The 20436-nt window shown below is 35.4% G+C and overlaps 1 protein-coding gene across 2 annotated transcripts in view; it reads right to left on the minus strand.

Moving 5' to 3' along the window:
- Positions 1–20436, minus strand: part of TRIM33 (tripartite motif containing 33) — a 164980-nt gene that overhangs the window by 45197 nt on the left and 99347 nt on the right. For both annotated transcript variants that reach the window (XM_055403686.2, XM_055403685.2), the window contains exons 5-10: positions 13682–13798; positions 10984–11098; positions 8805–8951; positions 8215–8332; positions 6528–6802; positions 5630–5794 (exon numbers count right to left, since the gene is read on the minus strand). In XM_055403686.2, the coding sequence (XP_055259661.1) occupies positions 5630–5794; positions 6528–6802; positions 8215–8332; positions 8805–8951; positions 10984–11098; positions 13682–13798 (937 nt within the window). The remainder of the gene's footprint in view (positions 1–5629; positions 5795–6527; positions 6803–8214; positions 8333–8804; positions 8952–10983; positions 11099–13681; positions 13799–20436) is intronic.

Raw genomic sequence — 20436 nt, forward strand, 5'->3', positions numbered from 1 at the left:
AGACGACAAAAATAGATGGAGAAATATACCATGTTCATGGATTGGAAGAATCAATATAGTGATAGCATACTACCCAAAGCAATCTATAGATTCAATGCAATCCCTATCAAGCTACCAACGATATTTTTCTGAGAACTAGAACAAATAATTTCACAATTTGTATGGAAATACAAAAAACCTCAAACAGACAAAGCAATCTTGAGAAAGAAGAATGGAACTGGAGGAATCAACCTGCCTGACTTCAGACTATACTACAAAGTTACAATCATTAAGATAGTATGGTACTGGCACAAAGAAACAAAGATCAATGGAACAAAATAGAAATCCCAGAGATAAATCCACGCACTTATGGACACCTTACCTTTGACAAAGGAGGCAAGAATAAGAATATACAATGAAGAAAAGACAATCTATTTAACAAGTGGTGCTAGGAAAACTGGTCAACTACTTGTAAAAGAACGAAACTAGAACACTCTCTAACACCATACACAGAAATAAACTCAAAATGGATTTAAGATTGAAATGTAAGATCAGAAACTATAAAACTCCTAGAGGAAAACATAGGCAAAACACTCTCTCACATAAATCACAGCAGGATCTTCTATAACCCACCTCCCAGAGTGATGGAAATAAAAGCAAAAACAAACAAATGGGACCTAATTAAACTTAAAAGCTTTTGCACAACGAAGGAAATTATAAGCAAGGTGAACAGACAGCTTTCAGAATAGGAGAAAATAATAGCAAACGAAGCAACTGACAAAGAATTAACCTCAAAAATATGCAAGCAACTCATGCAGCTCAATTCCAGAAAAATAAAGGACCCAATCAAAAAATGGGCCCAACAACTAAACAGACATTTCTCCAAAGAAGACATACAGATGGCTAACAAACACATGAAAAGATGCTCAACATCACTCATTATCAGAGAAATGCAAATTAAAACCACAATGAGGAACCATCTCACGCTGGTCAGAATGGCTGCTATCCAAAAGTCTACAGGCAATAAATGCTGGAAAGGGTGTGGAGAAAAGGGAACCCTCTTACACTGTCAGTGGGAATGCAAACTAGTACAGCCACTATGGAGAACAGTGCAGAGATTCCTTAAAAAACTGGAACTAGAACTCCCATATGACCCAGTAATCCCACTGCTGGGCATACACACGAAGGAAACTAGAATTGAAAGAGACACGTGTACCCCAGTGTTCATCACAGCACTGTTTACAATAGCCAGGACATGGAAGCAACCTAGATGTCCATCTGCAGACGAACGGATAAGGAAGCTGTAGTACATATACACAATGGAGTATTACTCAGCTATTCACAAGAATGCATTTGAATCAGTTCTAATGAGGTGGATGAAACTGGAGCCTATTATACAGAGTGAAGTAAGCCAGAAAGAAAAACACCAATACAGTATATTAACACATATATATGGAATTTAGAAAGATGCTAACAATGACCCTATATGCGAGACAGCAAAAGAGACACAGATGTAAAGAACAGACTTTTGGTCTTTGTGGGAGAAGGCGAACGTGGGATGATTTGAGAGAACAACATTGAAACATGTATATTATCATATGTGAAATAGATCGTCAGTCCAGGTTTGATGCAAGAGACAGGGCACTCAGGACTGGTGAACTGGGATGACCCTGAGGGATGGGATGGGAAAGGAGGTGGGAGGGGGGTTCAGGATAGGGTACACATGTACACCCATGGCTAATTCATGTGAATGTACAGCAAAAACCACTAAAATATTATAAAGTAATAAGCCTCCAATTTAAATAAATAAATTAACTTAAAGAAAAAAAGCTGTGGTTTTTCCAGTAGTCATATATGGATGTGAGAACTGGATGCTTTTGAACTGTGGTATTGGAGAAGACTCTTTGAGAGTCCCTTGGATTGCAAATCAAACCAGTCAATCATAAAGGAAATCAGTCCTGAATATTCACTGGAAGGACTGATGCTGAAGCTGAAACTCCAATACTTGGGCCACCTGATGCACAGAACTGACTCATTAGAAAAGACCCTGATGCTGGGAAAAATTGAGACCAGGAGGAGGAGACAACAGGGGATGAGCTGGTTGGATGGCATCACCGACTTGATGGACAAGAGTCTGAGCAAGTTTCAGGAGTTGGTGATGGACAGGGAAGCCTGGCGTGCTGCAGTCCATGGGGTTGCAAAGAGTCAAACACGACTGATTAAACTGAACTGAACTGACATACAAAATAAACAAACTACAAGGATATACCGTATAGCACAGGGAATATAACTACTATTTTATAACTATAAATAAAATATAATCTTTGAAAATTGGGAATCACTATGTTGCACACCTGAAACACATACTATTGAAAACCAACTGTATCTCAATTAAAAAAGAAAACAAAATATTTGCAGTAGGTTTCTGATATATCTTCTCAGGATAAAGAAAATTTTTTTCTATTCAGTTTACAAGATTACCATGAATCATTACTAACTTTTATCAGATACCTTTCTATATCCATTGAGATGATCCTTAATATGGTGATTTAAATTAAGAGTTGTTTAATGTTCTTGTTTTCTCAAGATAAATTTAATTATATGTGATAAACATACATATATGTGTGTTTTATAAAAATAAAAAGATAACAGATAGATTAAAATCTTTCGGAAATAACTTAGTATACACATGCTGCTGCTGCTGCTGCTAAGTCACCTCAGTCGTGTCCGACTCTGTGCGACCCCATAGACGGCAGCCCACCAGGCTCCCCCGTCCCTGGGACTCTCCAGGCAAGAACACTGGAGTGGGTTGCCATTTCCTTCTCCATGTGTGAAAGTGAAAAGTGAAAGTGAAGTCGCTCAGTCATGTCTGACCTGTAGCGACCCCATGGACTTCAGCCCACCAGGCTCCTCCGTCCACGGGATTTTCTAGGCAAGAGTACTGGAGTGGCTTGCCATTGCCTTCTCCACATAGAAATCATTAAAACTTAAAATTCTAACAGTCAGTGATTTCTGTAGGACCCAAAGTCTAAGGACAATGTTCTAAGATGGGTGGTCTGATTTTGTAGCTTCTGCACCATTCTTAAGGGTGTACCTGCCTCCAGGTACTATTTGAAGGTTTTCCAAGAACTAAGGGGTCATTGTGTACGTGAATACTTTTAAGGAAATTAAAATCTAGATAGTCAACCTTCATATACACTTTTTTTCTGAAGAAAACCCAATTTACCTAAGAATGTACCATGGTCTGTTGGAGAAGGCGATGTCAACCCACTCCAGTACTCTTGCCTGGAAAATCCCATGGACGGAGGAGCCTGGAAGGATGCAGTTCATGGGGTCGCTGAGGGTCAGACATGACTGAGCGACTTCACTTTCACTTTTCACTTTCATGCATTCGAGAAGGTAATGGCAACCCACTCCAGTGTTCTTGCCTGGAGAATCCCAGGGACGGGGGAGCCTGGTGGGCTGCCATCTACAGGGTCGCACAGAGTTGGACATGACTAAAGCGACTTAGCAGCAGCAGCAGTAGTACCGCAGCAGCAGTAGTACCATGGTCTGTGAGTTTTTTCCAACTATTTCTTTCAAAACTGCCCTTTCTCCAAAAATAAAATATAACATAGGACATCTCTGCTGCTGCTGCTAAGTCACTTCAGTCGTGTCCGACTCTGTGTGACCCCATAGACAGAAGCCCACCAGGCTTCCCCATCCCTAACTCATCCCTAATCTAATCCAGCATAAAACACAAAACAAAACAAAACAAAAAACCCTGAAGAGACAGGCAAATGTACTGTTGAAAATAAACGCATCAATCAGCGGACAAAGTGCTGGCTCGAAAACCTGGGTAACAAATCTTTGGATTGAGTTCTGATACTTAATGATCAACAAAAATGACGAAAGACCTAAAGAAGTTGTCAACTGATAAATCAATGTTGAATTATGACTTACTCTTAATAGTAAAAGGTAGCAGACATATAAATATGCATAAATGAATAGGAAAGGAAAAAGGCTCTATTGCATAAAGAAATGTATATCTCAAAGAATTTAATTTTTGTTCCCTAAAACCATGTAAATATATATCTTAAACTGTATAGGAATAATTGTAATGAAAATCTGGTCTAAAGAAAAAGTATTAACGCTTGACAGTAGCATTATAAACAGAAATCAGAATTTTAAAATCAAAAGACATCTTTCCAGCAGAAAACTGCAACAAACTGATTCACAAGTCTATCAAACATAAATGTGTTAAGATAAAATTCTATAAAAGTAGAATACAAATTCAAGTCAAAGGGGGAAAAGCACACAATTTTGACTTTCAAAAAATAACTTGCTAAGATAAAGAAATATTGTATGATATCCCTTATATGCAGAATCTAAAAAGAAATAATACAAATGAACTTATTTATAAAACAGAAACAGATTCAGGCTTAGAAAACAAACTTATGGTTACCATGAGGGAACAATGGGGCAAAGGATAGTCAGGGAGTTTTGGATCAACATGTACACACTGCTATATTTAAAATGAATAACCAACAAGGTCCTACTGTATAGCACAGGGAACTCTGTTCAATGTTATCTGGCAGCTTGATGGGAGAGGAATTTATGGGAGAATGGATACACATATATTTATGGCTGAGTCCCTTTGCTGTCCACCCAAAACTATCACAACACTGTAAATCAGCTATAATCCAAGAGAAAATTAAAAAGTTTAAGAAAACAACAACAAAAATATCTGCTACAGTATTTGGGACTCCAGTGGATCCACTTACGATAATAATGCAAGGGTTTTACTTTATAATGTCAGTATTTATAATATGGTAGACAGTAAGCCCTTTGCAACTATTTAAACTTGTAATGGAAGTTTTAAATGTCAACCTTCAAATGTGAGGTATTACAGTACGTATATTTCAAAAGTTTTTCAGAGGTAATTGAGCCAAAAAGTTGGAGGACCACTTCTCTAGGATCGTATCTGTACAACTTTAGTATGCAGGTCCATCTAAATCAGTACAAGTTCACATATTTCTGAGTACTCCCCTCCTGTAAATTCTGATTCAGTGGATATGGTTCAGATTGTATTTATGACAAGGTGCCCCAGTAATTCTCATGGCCTTTAAATCATACTTTGAGAAACATCACTCTAACAATGATAAAACGACCTTTTTTTAACTAGAAATACTATGTAAAAGTAATCATACCTCCTATACAATCCACTATTCAAGTAAAGATTAGAAAACATGCCTCTCTAAACACAAGAGTAGGCATATCCATCCTAAAATAAACAACACTGAGTAAAGAGAGAAACAAAAAAGTTAAAATGTCACATTAAAAGAGCAGAAGAACAATCTCAAGAAACTAAAGTTTTATTCTTAATTTTACCATTACCTCTAGGAACTCTGGGTAAATAACAAGCTCCTAAATAAGGGATGCCCAACACAAAGTATACACTGGGTTTAAAGACATCCAAGGAGCTCTTAAAATTTAATACAAATTTTATGTGTATTTTCCTGGAACAGGAAGATAACACAGCATTGGTCAAATTCTCAAAGGTATCAATGACCATCCCTCCTCCCTTCCTCCCTCCCGCAACTGATTAAGAAAACTGCTGTCTTTTAGTTTTAAAATTGTATGATTCTTACAAATGTAACTCTAGGCATACTTGTCTTTGGAGGTGTGGCTGCATCATGGAATACTGAGGGCCGCTGTGCCTGGGTATCCCTGGTATTCGGGCAGCATTCTGAGCCAATCTCATCTGATGGGCTTGGAAAGCTCCACAGTTCATGTTGCCTCTTTGCATTGCTTGCACACTGATCAATCTTGGAGGCTGCAAAAGGCAGATGTTGCATTTATATAATAATATTTATAAATTTATCTTTCAATTATAAAATGTTACAGTAAAAATAATTTTCTCAGGATAGTAAAAAGTGTAAGTCATTCTGCTCGTCTCTTGCCCCAATCTCCTTCTCTTAAGTTGTGTTTCAAAGCCTATCGGCATTTACTTAATCAACCCCAGATTAACAGTTCTGATTTGGATGGGAGAGAAGAGAGAAGGGAAGATATAGGAAAGGAAATGATTTGACCAAAAGCCTAAAGAACACATCAGATAGTAGACAGAAACAACATGGTTCTTTGACCCAAAACCACAGGTACAGAATAAAAAAAATCTGGTATAGAAGGATAAAAATGTGTATACATCCATAGTATGTGTGCTCAGTTGTTTAGTGTCAGACTCTTGGCCAAGAATACTGGAGTGGGATGCCATCTCCTACTTCAGGGAATCTTCATGACCCAATGATAGAATTCGTGTTTCCTGCATACCTCCATAGTTCTAGTGAGTTAATTGTTTCCCATCATAAGTATTTACTCCTGTCCTTCTTCATAGCCCCTCCACAAACCTGCCATATCCAAGGAAAATGTTTAAACTGACCTTTGAGCTCTGTCCCTTGATCTCTGTCCCCATCAGTAACTTTGAAATGTGTAACTCACTTATATAGGACAGAGTATATATAGACTTGAGGTCTTCATAATTTGTATCAGTAATGTGATATAAAACTCACCTGTTGTTGTAACATCTGAGGGGCTGCCTGTCTGGAGTGCTGCTGTGTTGTTGTTGTTGTTGTTGGTACAGGTGCAGGTGGTTGCTGCATCCTCATCTGTTGCAACTGCTGATGTTTCTGTGCATATACTTGCTGTTGCATATGTTGAAGTCGAAGCTGTGCTAAATTAATCTGTCCAGGGGTTTTACTAATGTGGTTTGTCCCTGGAGGAACTTGCCCAACTACAACATTAGGAGTATAACCAGGAGCTGGTTTACTCTCTATTACTAGATTACCTGAAGGATTTAAAAAAATGAGAATAATTTGCATATAATCAACTAACATCTACATCATGGATTAATCATTATATTTTCCTTTTCCTCTGACAACTACCACCACTCAAAGCTTCTAATAGCACAACAAGGAAGGGAGTGAGGTTCAAAGATGGTAACGATCAGAAACCTAACATAGTCCAAAGCCAATTTAGTTGACTTCTGATTACTCAGAATGATATATTATCTGCCCTTATTATTTACACAAATGTACAGAAAATTAAAGAGCTGAAAGATATACTGTGAGAGGAGGCCCACCAAGTCAGTCTAAATAAATTCTCTCCCGAGGAGATTCAAGGATACCTGAGATTGCTAATACCGATTCCATCTGTCGTTGAACTGTCAAAATGTGCAACGCAGAGTACTACACTGGTAAAAACCTGTCTTCTATGGACATGTTGAATGTTTTACTATCTATATCCTTGGAAATGACAAATTCTCCTTCCTTTTTCCAGAGTCAAGTACTTTCTAGGAATAGAAAGCATATTTTAGGAAGGTTGATATAAAGTAGAGTTGGCAAACCTTTTTCCTGTAATAAGCCAGATTTTTAGGCTTTGCAGGCCACATAAGATCTGTCATAAACTTTTTAACAACTCTTTAAAACATAAAAGCCAAACTTAGCTACCACATCACACAAAAACAGTTTGCTGATGCCTGATCTAAAGGTATAGCCAAACCTGAATACACACAAAGATTATTATTATTTTTACAAAAAGCCATTCATCTCTGCTTTTATAGCTTCCAATGGTGAGGACTTGACTATTCTGAAAGTAAGTTTAATCAATCTGTAGACAGCTCTAATTGTTGATGGGGGGGCGGGGCGGGGAGGGCTATGTTTAATTGGAAACTGAGCTGTTTGTACGTTTATCTATAATTTTCATCTGAAGTCCTTAGGTCGACACTGTAGAGTAACAAAAGCAAAGTCCATTTGGCTTCCATGTCAAAAGAGCTACTCTTTCTTATCTTTCAAACATGCCTCAGAACATGGGATTTGGACACATTAGCATGCTGAAGGTCTTCCTCAAGAGGACAACTTCGTACAATTAATATATAAGCTACTAAGAATGTAAGAAATTACTTAGAGAAAAAACTCATTTGCTAAGTTTTTGACATGTAATAATCAATAGAAATTTTAAAAGATGTGGGGGGAAAAGTTAGAAATTATACCTACTGTTGAAAACTAAACAGAGGAGACTCTCAGCATTCTTAGAGATGTAATGAACAAAGCTGAAGTGAATTTCCAAAAAAGAACTGCTCTTTCAAAAGTTTACATGTTAGAATAACACTTAAAATCTTGAAGTACCTAAGATTTGTTTTAGCTGCTTTCTCCTAATTCAGTGTTCCAAGTTTTAGCCATACAACTAATTATTTCTTACCTAAATTGACTACATTCTTTGCCCAAAAGGTAGGATCACAATGGAAACGTATTGCTCCATTAGCAGCAGGGACAGGATCACACCGTGCTTTCAAAATATGGCGCAACTGAAAAGTAATCTTAAAGGGAAAACAAATCACATTAGTCTTAAAATTAAATACCACTTGAGAAAACAAACAAGATAAAGACATAATAAAAGCTTATGTAGCCCCAGAGTGTCCATCTCAGATGAGACAGAATCAGTGTTTAAAAAAACTATATTAACAACCAAATGCACATGCTTGAATTTCTGTCATTTCTGGTGATAAGCTACATTATACAAGTAGGTATTTCCAAAACCTATGATTCATACAAACCTTAGAGTATGATTTCATTTATATGAAATTCTAGAAAATGACAGAAATCAGACGAGTGGCTGCAAAATGCTAGGGGAAGAGAAAAACAAAAAAACTTTTGCAGGTAATGGAAACTTCCTATATTTTGGTGTGATGGTGATTACTTCTACTGAAATTCAAAATGTAAATTTAAATAGGTATAAGTAACATCTTAATAAGGTCAATTTAAAGAAAAAGGAGGTATCATGTGTCTCACCAGTCGCTTGCTGTACAGCAGTGCCGTGCTGCTACCACTTGCAATTGCCCAGTTTGTAAAGTTCATAACGTGCTTCACCTGCCGGGAAAGGCCTGTGATGTCATTCTGTTGCTGTAGTAACTTCATCTGTCTTTCTTTTGTAACATTCTGAAACAGAACAAGAGGTTCACTGAGGTTCACTATGTACATATATCACTTCAATTTCTATCGCAAATGAACATAATACTTATATTTCTCTTTAAATATGGGATAACTTATGCTCCTCATTATTTAATGAGTCCATCATCAAGGACAAAGTCACTAACAAAAGAGGGACTAAAATTTAGTTCTTAGTTCTCTGGGCTAAAATAGACATTGTATATATAGAAACTAATGTCCGTTATGTCTCCTTTTTCCTTCAGAAGATGAAAAATCTTTGTTAAAAATAGTGTCCTTCTATTAGGCTAATCTAATATATAAAGCTTATGACATGAGCTGACCTTTAGAAATAATTTTATTATCTTAACTCAATACACTTCTCAGGCCAAAGAAAATTTTGTGTTCCCAGTGCCATCTACTGGTGTGGCAGTGAGGCTGGAAAAAATCTTTTCTTTTAAATATTAAGACAAAAGGAGAAAGATGAATTGCAGAGTGGAAGCGAAGACCAATTTGAGGAAAATGCTGCAAAGGAAAAATAAATTGCTTTCTGGGGATGAAACTTCCCAGAAGGAATAGAGGATGCTCTACGTCCTTTGACTTTCAGCATGCTAAACAACTTTCCTCTTTGGTCTTAACCACTTTCTTACAAAAGTGATTCAACTGAGTTTACTGAACAATTTTTCTCCTAAGCAAATAAGCTGCTCACTTTATAATGTAAATCAGTAGACAAAAATATTCAACTGATGGGAGTTTTATTTACAACTTCCCAGAAAATCACATCTTTTATAAAGTTTAGGAAAACCTCTATTTTACAAAGTTTAGAAACAGAGTACACCAGGAAATATCTATTGCCTAAATTATCAGCATGTTAGAAATATGTGACAGATTTATCATTAGGTATTTGTGTATATTTTAGCAGTAAGAGGCACTTTAATTCAAAGCTTTTAATTCAAAAGTTCTTGAAATGGTTTCAGAACATTACTTTAGACCTATAATTAAAATGTATTTACTGAAAGTTAAAAGGTATCAAAAATAATTGCCTGCTCATGCTCTCCCTTGACAAGGTCCTTTTGAAAACAACAATCTATTAAGGTTAAATGCAACTAGGCTGGATATACAACAGTCACAAGAAACCTCAAACTAACAATATGCGTGAGAGTACTTTTAATCTCACAATAGTGGAACAATGGCAAAATGTATTTCAAAAGACAGAAATTCAGAAATAATACTCTGCTGACATATATTTATATGTAAGTAAGCCTAATATTTCACAATTTTCTATAAAGCAATAGCAACAGAAAAAAATCTATGAAAAATTTGAGGTTAATAGCAACTAAAAGTTAAATTATCAAATATCCATGTAATTTAAATTATTACTTTTCAATTGTACTTTAAATGTAACCCCATATTACCTAAGCCAATTTAAAACCACAAAATTTTGAGACCAACCAACTATGGTCAGTAGAGTCTCTGATTAAAACAATCTGGATTTCATAAATTGACTGGCTTCTTATCTAGAAATTTACATTCCTATATTAACCTCAAAATATGCAACATAAAGATATAATACAACAAAATTACCAGTAAGTTTATAAAGTTTATAAATTTCAGAATGAACAGCATTTTTAGGAAAACTACAGAACATTAAAAAATAAAGTGAAGCACCCACATGAGTCACTAAGACTCCCAATATACATTCACATGTAAAAGTTAAACTGAGGGCCCATCTTGAGGGGAGAAGAGGGAGTGTGGCAGGTCAGGTTTGTCTTCATTTATATCACATTTTAGTAATAATTCCTTCATTTCTAAGAGGTCAACACTATCGCCTAACTGATACAGCTAAAGTATTATTAATTAAATTGGGCTATAAAGTAACTAATTTGAAAAAAGGATTTTCCAATTAAAAAACAAACGAAAAAAATTTTAACTGACTTTACTTTCATACCCCCCGCAACCAACCTAAAAGAGCTTTCAATAAACATTAAAAACAGCTAAAGAGCAAGAGAAGCAGTTTTTGTTTTATTTTGGCTTTGAACCATACCTCTAGCTGCTGTAAGAGAGATTTTCCTTTCTTATTAATTTCATTGATAAGGGTGAAAATGGCCACTTTAATTTCCTGTTCTACTCGTTTGTTAGTCTCATTTACTTCTTTTATCCTGAATAAGAGAAATGCATCATTAGGTTATCAACTTATCCTACGTCTCTGAATTACCAACTGTAACAGAAATTCATCCAACTGGGCACTTAAACGAGTAATTAAATTTTGTCAAATGTACAACTTATGTTTTGGCAGACCTGACCACTCAATTTGGCCCAAACAAGCTATGTATGTAGACAAAGAATGAATTAAATATTTAGTAATTTTATATTAAGTTCATAAAGGACAGTTTATTACACTACATGGCAATCTCCTTTAGTTTCTATGACATGAAAGTGATATACAAATATCTGCCATCAATGATTGCTGGTTAGTGTTAAATATGGCACATTGGTTCTATTTAATCATAGTGTTTTTCAAGAACAATGAGCAAAGAACCAATGTTGCAACCAATACTATTATCTTTTGAAATAGTAGGAAGCGTAGAAGCATTTAGGTTCACTTATTAACTACTTCAAATGTGAATTCATATATACTCATTGCACGGGTTTTTCTCAAAATGACTTACTTCTCAAAATGTTTTAAGGGAATAAAACACTTTCATTCCTTTTATAAAAATAGCTGTTAAATGCTTTAGAAATAAATATAAGCTACCATGAAGTTATGAAAATTTTGGTTGCAAATATGCAATAGCCAATATTTATAAAATAGGAAGAGAAAAATCCCACAAATATAAATACATAAACTGTTAACAAACAATCATAAGATGGTAACCTTCAACTTTTACACCTTCTACTTTTGTACAAACTATAACACTTTAAACCACTAAAATTGCCTTTCGTTTATCAAGTGCAAATTTGAATAACTTGAAAACACTGGGTCAGGAATGCAGTTTTCCCTCCTTTGCACATCAGGCACTGATTTGAAATTTTTACTCAGCACTGTCCTCATCTTATTAAAGTGAGTGGAGGACAATTTTTTTAACATGAGAGTGCTAATTACTAGTGCTAAGAAACACATGACTCAAAATGATTCGGAAAGGAAGGGAGGTTCAAGAGGGAGGCAACATACACATACCTATGGCTAATTCATGCTGATGCATGGCAGAAACCAACACAACATTGTAAAGCAATTATCCTCCAATTAAAAACAAATAAATTTAAAAATTAAAAAAAAAAAAAGATTCAGCCAAAGGTTGAAATCATTAAGCATGCTTACAGGAGAGTCAAACACCCCTAGGTTTAAGCATGGATAATATACATTCAATTGTAAAGGAAGGAAAAAAAAAAAAAGAATGAATGTACATTTAAAAATGGAGAAAAGTCATCGAAGAATTCAAAAGAAGCATAATTACAGATTTTAATCTTAAATGCTTTATTTTAAAGCTTTCTGGAGATGAAATTCTCCAACCATTTGTAATCATATGACACATAAGCCTCGCTTGTCTATACAGACTTAAGAACATTTATACAAAATACGTACAAAATATATGTATAAAAATACGGGACTGCGATATGAATTATCTCTCTACCCTTTCTCTGAAAAGGATAACCATCTGTAATTTATGAGAAGACAGTTTTCCTCTCCAATATCGTCTACAATATAATAGCAGTTTTAAAAACATCCTGATATAACCACAAGAACAAACCATGACTAGTATATGTGTATATATATTTACATTTTATCTACAACCTCTGAGGAGCCTCTATTTTCCTTTGGTATAACCTTTTAGGATGAAAGTTATAACATCTCTTAATGTCTAATGTATTATTATCTAATATACAATCACCATTCATCCATCTTCAATATTTTAAGTATTTACTGTAAGTGCCTTTTTAAATCATCAAAAAATAATTTTAATATTCTAGAGAACCTAGAAGTCTTAACTTTGTGAGTCTGAAGAATAAAAACATATAAACCCTTATTCATACCTCTAGAAACATAGAGGTTTTAATTATGCCAGCTCCAGGTGTTTGTCTGAAAGGACTCCTTTAAGAGTCCTAATCTTCCTAACCTACTCACTTATGAACTTAGTCCCAATAGCCTTTGTGCATTTTTTTGTCTTTGTGTCTTTTTTTTGTGGCCACAGTGAATGATCTGAGTTCCCTAACTAGGAATCGAACCCATGGCCCCCAGAGTAGAAGTATGGAGTCTTAACCATTGGACTACCAGAGAAGTCCCAGTCCCACATGCTTTATCCATAAATTTAGTTAATTTAGAAATTAACAAAAATAGGATTTCTAAAAACTAGTGTTGGTGATTTTAAAAAGCTAAAATTTGAGGGTTTTACTATGTGCCAGAAACTGTGTTCTCATAATACAACTAAGATAAGTACTGTTTTTAATGCTTGTTTTACTCTTTACACATTAATTGCTTTTTCTACATTTAACTAAGTCTTATGAAGACTAGAGTGATATTAATTATATAACAGTCAAAGATGTATCCTAAATGAGTATCCGAAATTTTAGTGAATTAAATTTTCTTTAATAAATATCATAATCCAAACTCAATCATTTACTCCTCAAAAAAAAAACTTTTTCTTCTATATATGCTTAATATAGAAGAAAAACAAATTTAAACTGGACCCACTGTGTTTAACAATCCTTAAAGTGAAATTGTGGTTTTAAGGAACCACACTTACCTATTCTGCACCTGAGTAGCTGCAAAATGAACATAATTCTTCTTCTCAAGAAGCTTAGCCAGTAGATTCTCAATTGCACCTTTCTGGTTTTGAAAAGCTTCTTCCAAAAACTGATACCTTCAAAACAAAAATTACATTTAAAACAGAAAATTTATGACTGTGATTTGGGAATGAACAACTGCTGGATGAGTCAATCTTGAAACCTTACTTAAATGATCAACATTCTAAGAAGGACACACACCCCTAACATCACCAGCAACTTTTAACTATCAATTCCCCTTCACTCTTAACCTGACCCAGTGAATCCACTATAAAACAAACAAACAAAATTACTCAAAACTGCTCAAGTGTTCTTACATTAGAGTTTTTATTCAGGATTGCATTTTTTAAAAATCCAAATACTGGTGTGAGTTGTACACATTTTAAATCATAAAAAATAATCACATTATACAAAATACTTTCAAAGGCGGGAATACTACCCACAATTTCAAAATCATAAAATCACTGCTACTATTGTAATACATGTGTGTGTTAGTTGACCAGTCGTGTCCAACTCTTTGCGACCCCATGGACTGTAGCCCACCAGGCTCCTCTGTCCATGGAATTCTCCAAGCAAGAACACTGGAGTGGGTTGCCACTTGCTTCTCCAGGGGATCTTCCCGACCAGGGATCAAACCCATGTCTCCTGCATTGCAGGCAGATTCTTTACCATCTGAGCCACCAGGAAAATCATACAGAAATATAAAAGATGTGAAGAAGAGAGAACGGGAAGATCAGAGCTAGAACTCTAAGACAGTAGCTCAGATGATCAGGGTACGGTACAAATGGGTATAGCTGGATAAACAAGCTTGAACAATGGTTCTGACTTTGTCACAATGATCAACATCTTTGGTAATTTGAAAGTTTAACTGGAGCCATAACATCCATGGTATAACCTAAAAACTGAATGCCTAGCTAAGGCAGAATCAAGAAAAGATTGCCAGAAAAGAGAAGCTCAAGGTACTGAGGAAGTTTTCATTGTCTATGTGGACACAAATCATTAAAGTAAAAGCGGAAATTGAGATGCAGAGGAAGGCTATGAGCACATCAACATTTTGTACCTTTGGTAAAGGTCTCCATTATAGTAAACACAGGAGGAAAGGCTATGAAGTTGTTAACAAAAGGAAAGTTTGCTGAGTGGTGGGGTTTAAGACGTAAAGGAAAAACTGAGAGAATTAGAATGCAAAGTTTAGAGCAAAATAGGGTGATCGCGGTTACACAGAACAGCTGGCAAATGAGGTTTTTATTTTGTGCATTAAGAATTTTTTATTATAGTGAAATATACATAACAGGTATATCATTTTATGATTTTCAAGGAGAAAAATTTTAAAGCAAAAAAAAACCTATCTACAATATAAAGTCTAGCATATGATAACTTGTATGATATATTAACTAAGCAGCACAAAAGTATGTGAGTATTTTAATTTAAAAGGCTTTTAAAAGAGGTTCTGTTACAAAGGTGAGCCAGACTATTCCTTCATTGAAGAAACATTAAAGGAACAACATTTGATTCATTTCCTATAGCATTTATTTCTCAAAGGCCAAAATGAAATTTTACTTTGTTTAATCTGTATGGATAAAGCAGGAACATGAGATTTCCATGCTAACCCTTTTGACTTAAGCTTTACATTGTAAAGAAGAAAGATCTTTTGATCCAGAGTTTAAATATGTCAGTAAATAAGGTGGCACTGGGCAGAAAGGTCAACTAGTACCATAACTCACAACATTTTAATTCATGAAATTTAAATCTGTAGAATTTTATTTCTTTTCTCAACTCAAAATAATGTTTCAGAATCTTACTTCTAGAAATGTCTTACTGTATTCATATGAACAAGCAGGAAGCAAATACACCATGATACACCTAGGAGAAAGTATATTCCCTTTCCTGCTGACATCTACACTGGATGTTAAAGGGTGAGTAAGACCTTTCTAGGTAAACAAAGAAAGGTAAGCGCTTTCACTGGGGTAAACAATCTATCTGAATGTACAAAAGTACACAGTTCTGAAGCCATCTGTCAATTTTAGGGCTAAGGAAAAGACAAAGCTAGAAAAACAGGGAGGTACTAGATATTAAATAGAACTGTACATTTTGCTGAAGTTGGACTCAGATAATAAAGAATAGTTAACCATCAAGAAATTGGTAAAACACTGATAATCAGATTTTCTTCCATTCGTTTGAATGAATGTCTACTGTATTATTAGAAGAAAAATACTAACTTGAGCTTGAAAAACAAACGAACAATACAGTAGTTTTGGCTACAAGCTCCTCTTGATTCTCTTAGCTAACAGAATAAGCTAACACTGAATTTTCTTTTTGAACTAATCAATGTAATAGTTGAAAAACTTCAGAAATGAGGGGGAAGAACAACTAATAAATGGATTAAGCATAATTTTGTTAATATGTAATATGCAGTTTCTTAGATTTTAATCTTGCATATGAAGCAGTGATTCTTAACATGGAATTCTTCACCACAGTGAGTTATTTTGTGTATTTCAAAATGTCTATATAAAAATTACATATGCCCACAATTTAGTAAAGATGGGCTTATAAGTTAAGACTTTTTGTACTTTTGGCTAGAATTATAGAAACTCAGTATAACATCTATACTACCAATTATCATGTTTTGGACAGAATCACTATGCTTATATATATAAACTTATTGAGAAATAAAGTATTATTTAAAGCTGTTCGCTAAGTTTTTGAAAAGAGGGCTCTCGTAAGTATGGGAAGTGAATAAATAAAAGGATTTTTCCAAAGGCTGAGAATCGCTTAGCTAAAACTGCAAACTGTAACTTCTGAAAGCACATTTAAAGTCTTACCAGGTCCTGAGTTGTAAAAGGATGCCACTCTATTTGCCAAGTAATTATTCTTGGCCAAGTAATTATTCTTAGTAACTGTCAGAGTGTTTAACAGTTGATAAGATTTTACTCTGGCACTTCCAGAGAAATATATCAACTTAGTCTGTATGCAAACTGAATTTCTATGTAAATATCCTTTAAAGCTGCTGCTGCTGCTAAGTCGCTTCAGTCGTGTCCGACTCTGTGTGACCCCATAGACGGCAGCCGACCAGGCTCTGCCGTTCCTGGGATTCTCCAGGCAAGAACACTGGAGTGGGTTGCCATTTCCTTCTCCACCTTTAAAGCTGATATGCAGTAATTCTGACTCAGTTTCTTCCTTAAATCAGTTATCTATAAAATTTCAAAAATACAAATTACATAAATTTTCAAGCATAGATTAAAGCACAGATTTAATCCCACAAACCAATCGTCCACTTGCAAAAAGTATTCTTTATATCTAATTTTTTCAGTATACCCACCTACTCTATCCTCGATTACTCTGAAAAATACTCCAAACATAATTTATCTAAGCATTTATCAATCTAGAAGTAACAACAATGAGCCCATTTTGAGAACTTACAACGCTTTCAGGCACTTTGTTAAGTATCTTACACGGATTCTCATTACATCTTTAGAAAGACTTAATAACTAAGTAGTATTACAGTCGTCACAGTAACAAATGATTTGGACAACTTTCTATGTCTCAGGTCTTCTTCAGAAAAATATGTACTAGTCGTATCTTACAGGATTAGTCCAAGAATTAAATTGATCAAAAAAATATAAAACACTTAAATAAACATACTATTTTGCTTATTAAAGCACAGTAAAGGCTTAAAGCTGATTATCACTGATAGTTTTAGCAATATTTTTTAATGATTTGCATTGTTTAAAACAAAAAACCTCAATCCAACAACAACAACAAAAGACCTACAATGAACTTTAAAGACCTCATAATAGTGCTTGGGAGAATTTTAAACTGAGGTTATGTTCCTTACTCAAGGCAATATGTGAAAGGGAGATGATAATGCCATGAGGATTCAACAACCACTGCAGAGAGCATGCACTCTGAGGACACATGATGAGAACCAAAAGGACAGAAATCTCAAGAAAGCTTGGGGAAGACATTAGGATTCTCACATAAATAGAAAAGGGAACAGAACAAAAACTAACTTTAAATCACAAAAGGAACACAATGACATCAACTGATGCTGCAGTTACTTAAGAGTTCATTAGTAGAACAAGCTGTTACTTTACATTGCTGCTGCTGCTGCTAAGTCGCTTCAATCATGTCAGACTCTGTGCGACCCCATAGACGGCAGCCCACCAGGCTCCCCCATCCCTGGGATTCTCCAGGCAAGAACACTGGAGTGGGTTGCCATTTCCTTTTCCAATGTATGAAAGTGAAAAGTGAAAGTGAAGTCGAGTCCAACCCTTAGCGACCCCATGGACTGCAGCCTACCAGGCTCTTCTGTCCATGGGATTTTCCAGGCAAGAGTACTGGAGTGAGGTGCCATTGCCTTCTCCACTTTACACTGCTACCTTTCTTCAAATTTCCTAATCTTTTCTTCTGTAATATCTAACCTGCTCTTAATTCCATCTGAAATCAAACAGAAAAAAACTGGAGGAGAGACCAATAGAGGAACAATGAGTTTTAGGACAACTGTAATAAAATTCATACATGTATGACTGGCATCCCCAAATGGGGAGGGAGAGGGAAGAAGCAATAAATACTAGAAGAAATTGTAACAGTGGAATAAAATTTCCCGAATTTGACGAAATCTATAAAACCTATAGAGATCTAAGCAGCTCAACACCCTCCAAGCACAAGAAACATTTTAAAAATTATACAAAGATATAATGTGTTCAAACTGCTTAAAGTCGATAATAAAGAAAAATTTTAAGTACTGAGAGGGAAAAAGATACACTATGTACAGAGGAATAAAGACAGAACAGTATCTAATGAAATAATCATATGGTTTTTATCTTTCAATTTGTTAATATGGTGTATCATACTGATTTGATTTGCAAATACTGAAGAATCCTTGCATCCTAGCATAAAGCCCACTTGATCATAATGTAAGATCTTTCTAAAAATGCTGGATTCTTTTTGCTAGAATTTTGTTGAGGATTTTTTCATCTTTATTCATCAGTGATACTGGACTGCTGTTTTCTTTTTTTGTGGCATCTTTGTGGTTTTGGTATCAGGGTGATCATGGCCTTGTAGAATAAGTTTGGGAGTTTTTCTTCCTCTGCATTTTTCTGGAAGAGTTTAAGTAGGATAGGTGTTAGCTCTTCTCTAAATTTTTGGAAGAATTCACCTGTGAAGCTATCTGGTCCCGGGCTTTTGTTCATTGGAAGATTTTTTACTATAGTTTTATATGTGTAAAAGAATGAAACTAGAACACTTTCTAACACCATACACAAAAATAAACTCCAAACGGATTAAAGACCTAAATGTAAGACCAGAAACCATAAAACCTTTAGAGGAAAACAAAGGCAGAACACTCTCTAACATAAATCACAGCAAGATCCTCTATGACCCACCTCCCAGAGTAATGGAAATAAAAACAAAAATAAACAAACGGGACCTAATTAAACTTAAAAGCTTTTGCAAAATGAAGGAAACTATAAGCAAGCTGAAAAGACAGCCCTCAAAATGGGAGAAAATAATAGCAAATGAATCAACTGACAAAAAATCGATCTCCAAAATATACAAGCAGTTCATGCAGCTCAATACGAGAAAAATGAACAACCCGATCAAAACGTGGGCAGATGACTCAGACAGACACTTCTCCAAAGAGGACATACAGATGGCTAATGAACACATGAGAAGATGCCCAACTTCACTATCAGAGAAACGCAAATCAAAACCCCAGTGTGGTACCATCCAGTCAGAATAGCCATCATCACAAAGTCTACAAACAAGGAATGCTGGAGAGGGTGTGGAGAAAAGGCGACCCTCTTTCTTACACTGCTGGTGGGAATGAAAACTGGTACAGTCACTATGGAGAACAGTGTGGAGATTCCTTAAAAAACTGGAATAAGAACTGTCATGAGACCCAGCAACCCCACTGCTGGGTATACACACCCCGCAAAGAAAACCAAAATTGAAAAAGATACATGTACCCCAATGTTCACTGAAGCACTATTTATAATAAGGAGGATATGGAAGCAACCTCGATGTCCATCAGCAGATGAATCTATAAGGAAGTAGTGGTACTTATACACAATGGAATATTACTCAGCTATAAAAAGGAATGCATTTGAGTCAGTTTCAAGGAGGTGGATGAACCTGGAGCCTATTACACAGAGTGAAGTAAGTTAGAAAGAGAAAGATAAATACTGTATATTAACATATACATGGAATTTAGAAAGACAGTGCCAACAATCTTACATGCAGTGCAGCAAAGGCAACAAATGTAAAGAGCAGACTTTTGGCCTCAAGGGGGGAAGGTGAAAGTGGGATGATTTGAGAAAATAGCACTGAAACATATACATTACCATATTAAAACAGATGACCAGTGCAAGTTCAATGAATGAAGCAGGGCACCCAAAGCGGGTACTCTGGGACAACCAGAGGGATAGGGTAGGGAGGAAGGTGGGTTCAGGATGGGAAGAACACATGTATACCTGTAGCCAATTCATGCTGACGTATGGCAAAAACCATCACAATATTGTAATGAACTACAATCTAAATAAATTTTTAAAAGAGAACAATAGACTTCTCATTGGAAACAATTCAAGCCATAACAGAGTAGAGCGACACCTTTAAAGTACTGAAAGAAAACTGTCGACTTAGAATTAGATATACAGCAAAAACAGCTTTCAAATATGAAAGTGAAACTTTTGAGAATGATAAAAATACATTCACTATTCTG

This window comes from Moschus berezovskii, chromosome 4, assembly GCF_049115385.1.
Source record: "Moschus berezovskii isolate FMDL1 chromosome 4, NW_MosBer_1.0, whole genome shotgun sequence".
Taxonomy (NCBI): domain Eukaryota; kingdom Metazoa; phylum Chordata; class Mammalia; order Artiodactyla; family Moschidae; genus Moschus; species Moschus berezovskii.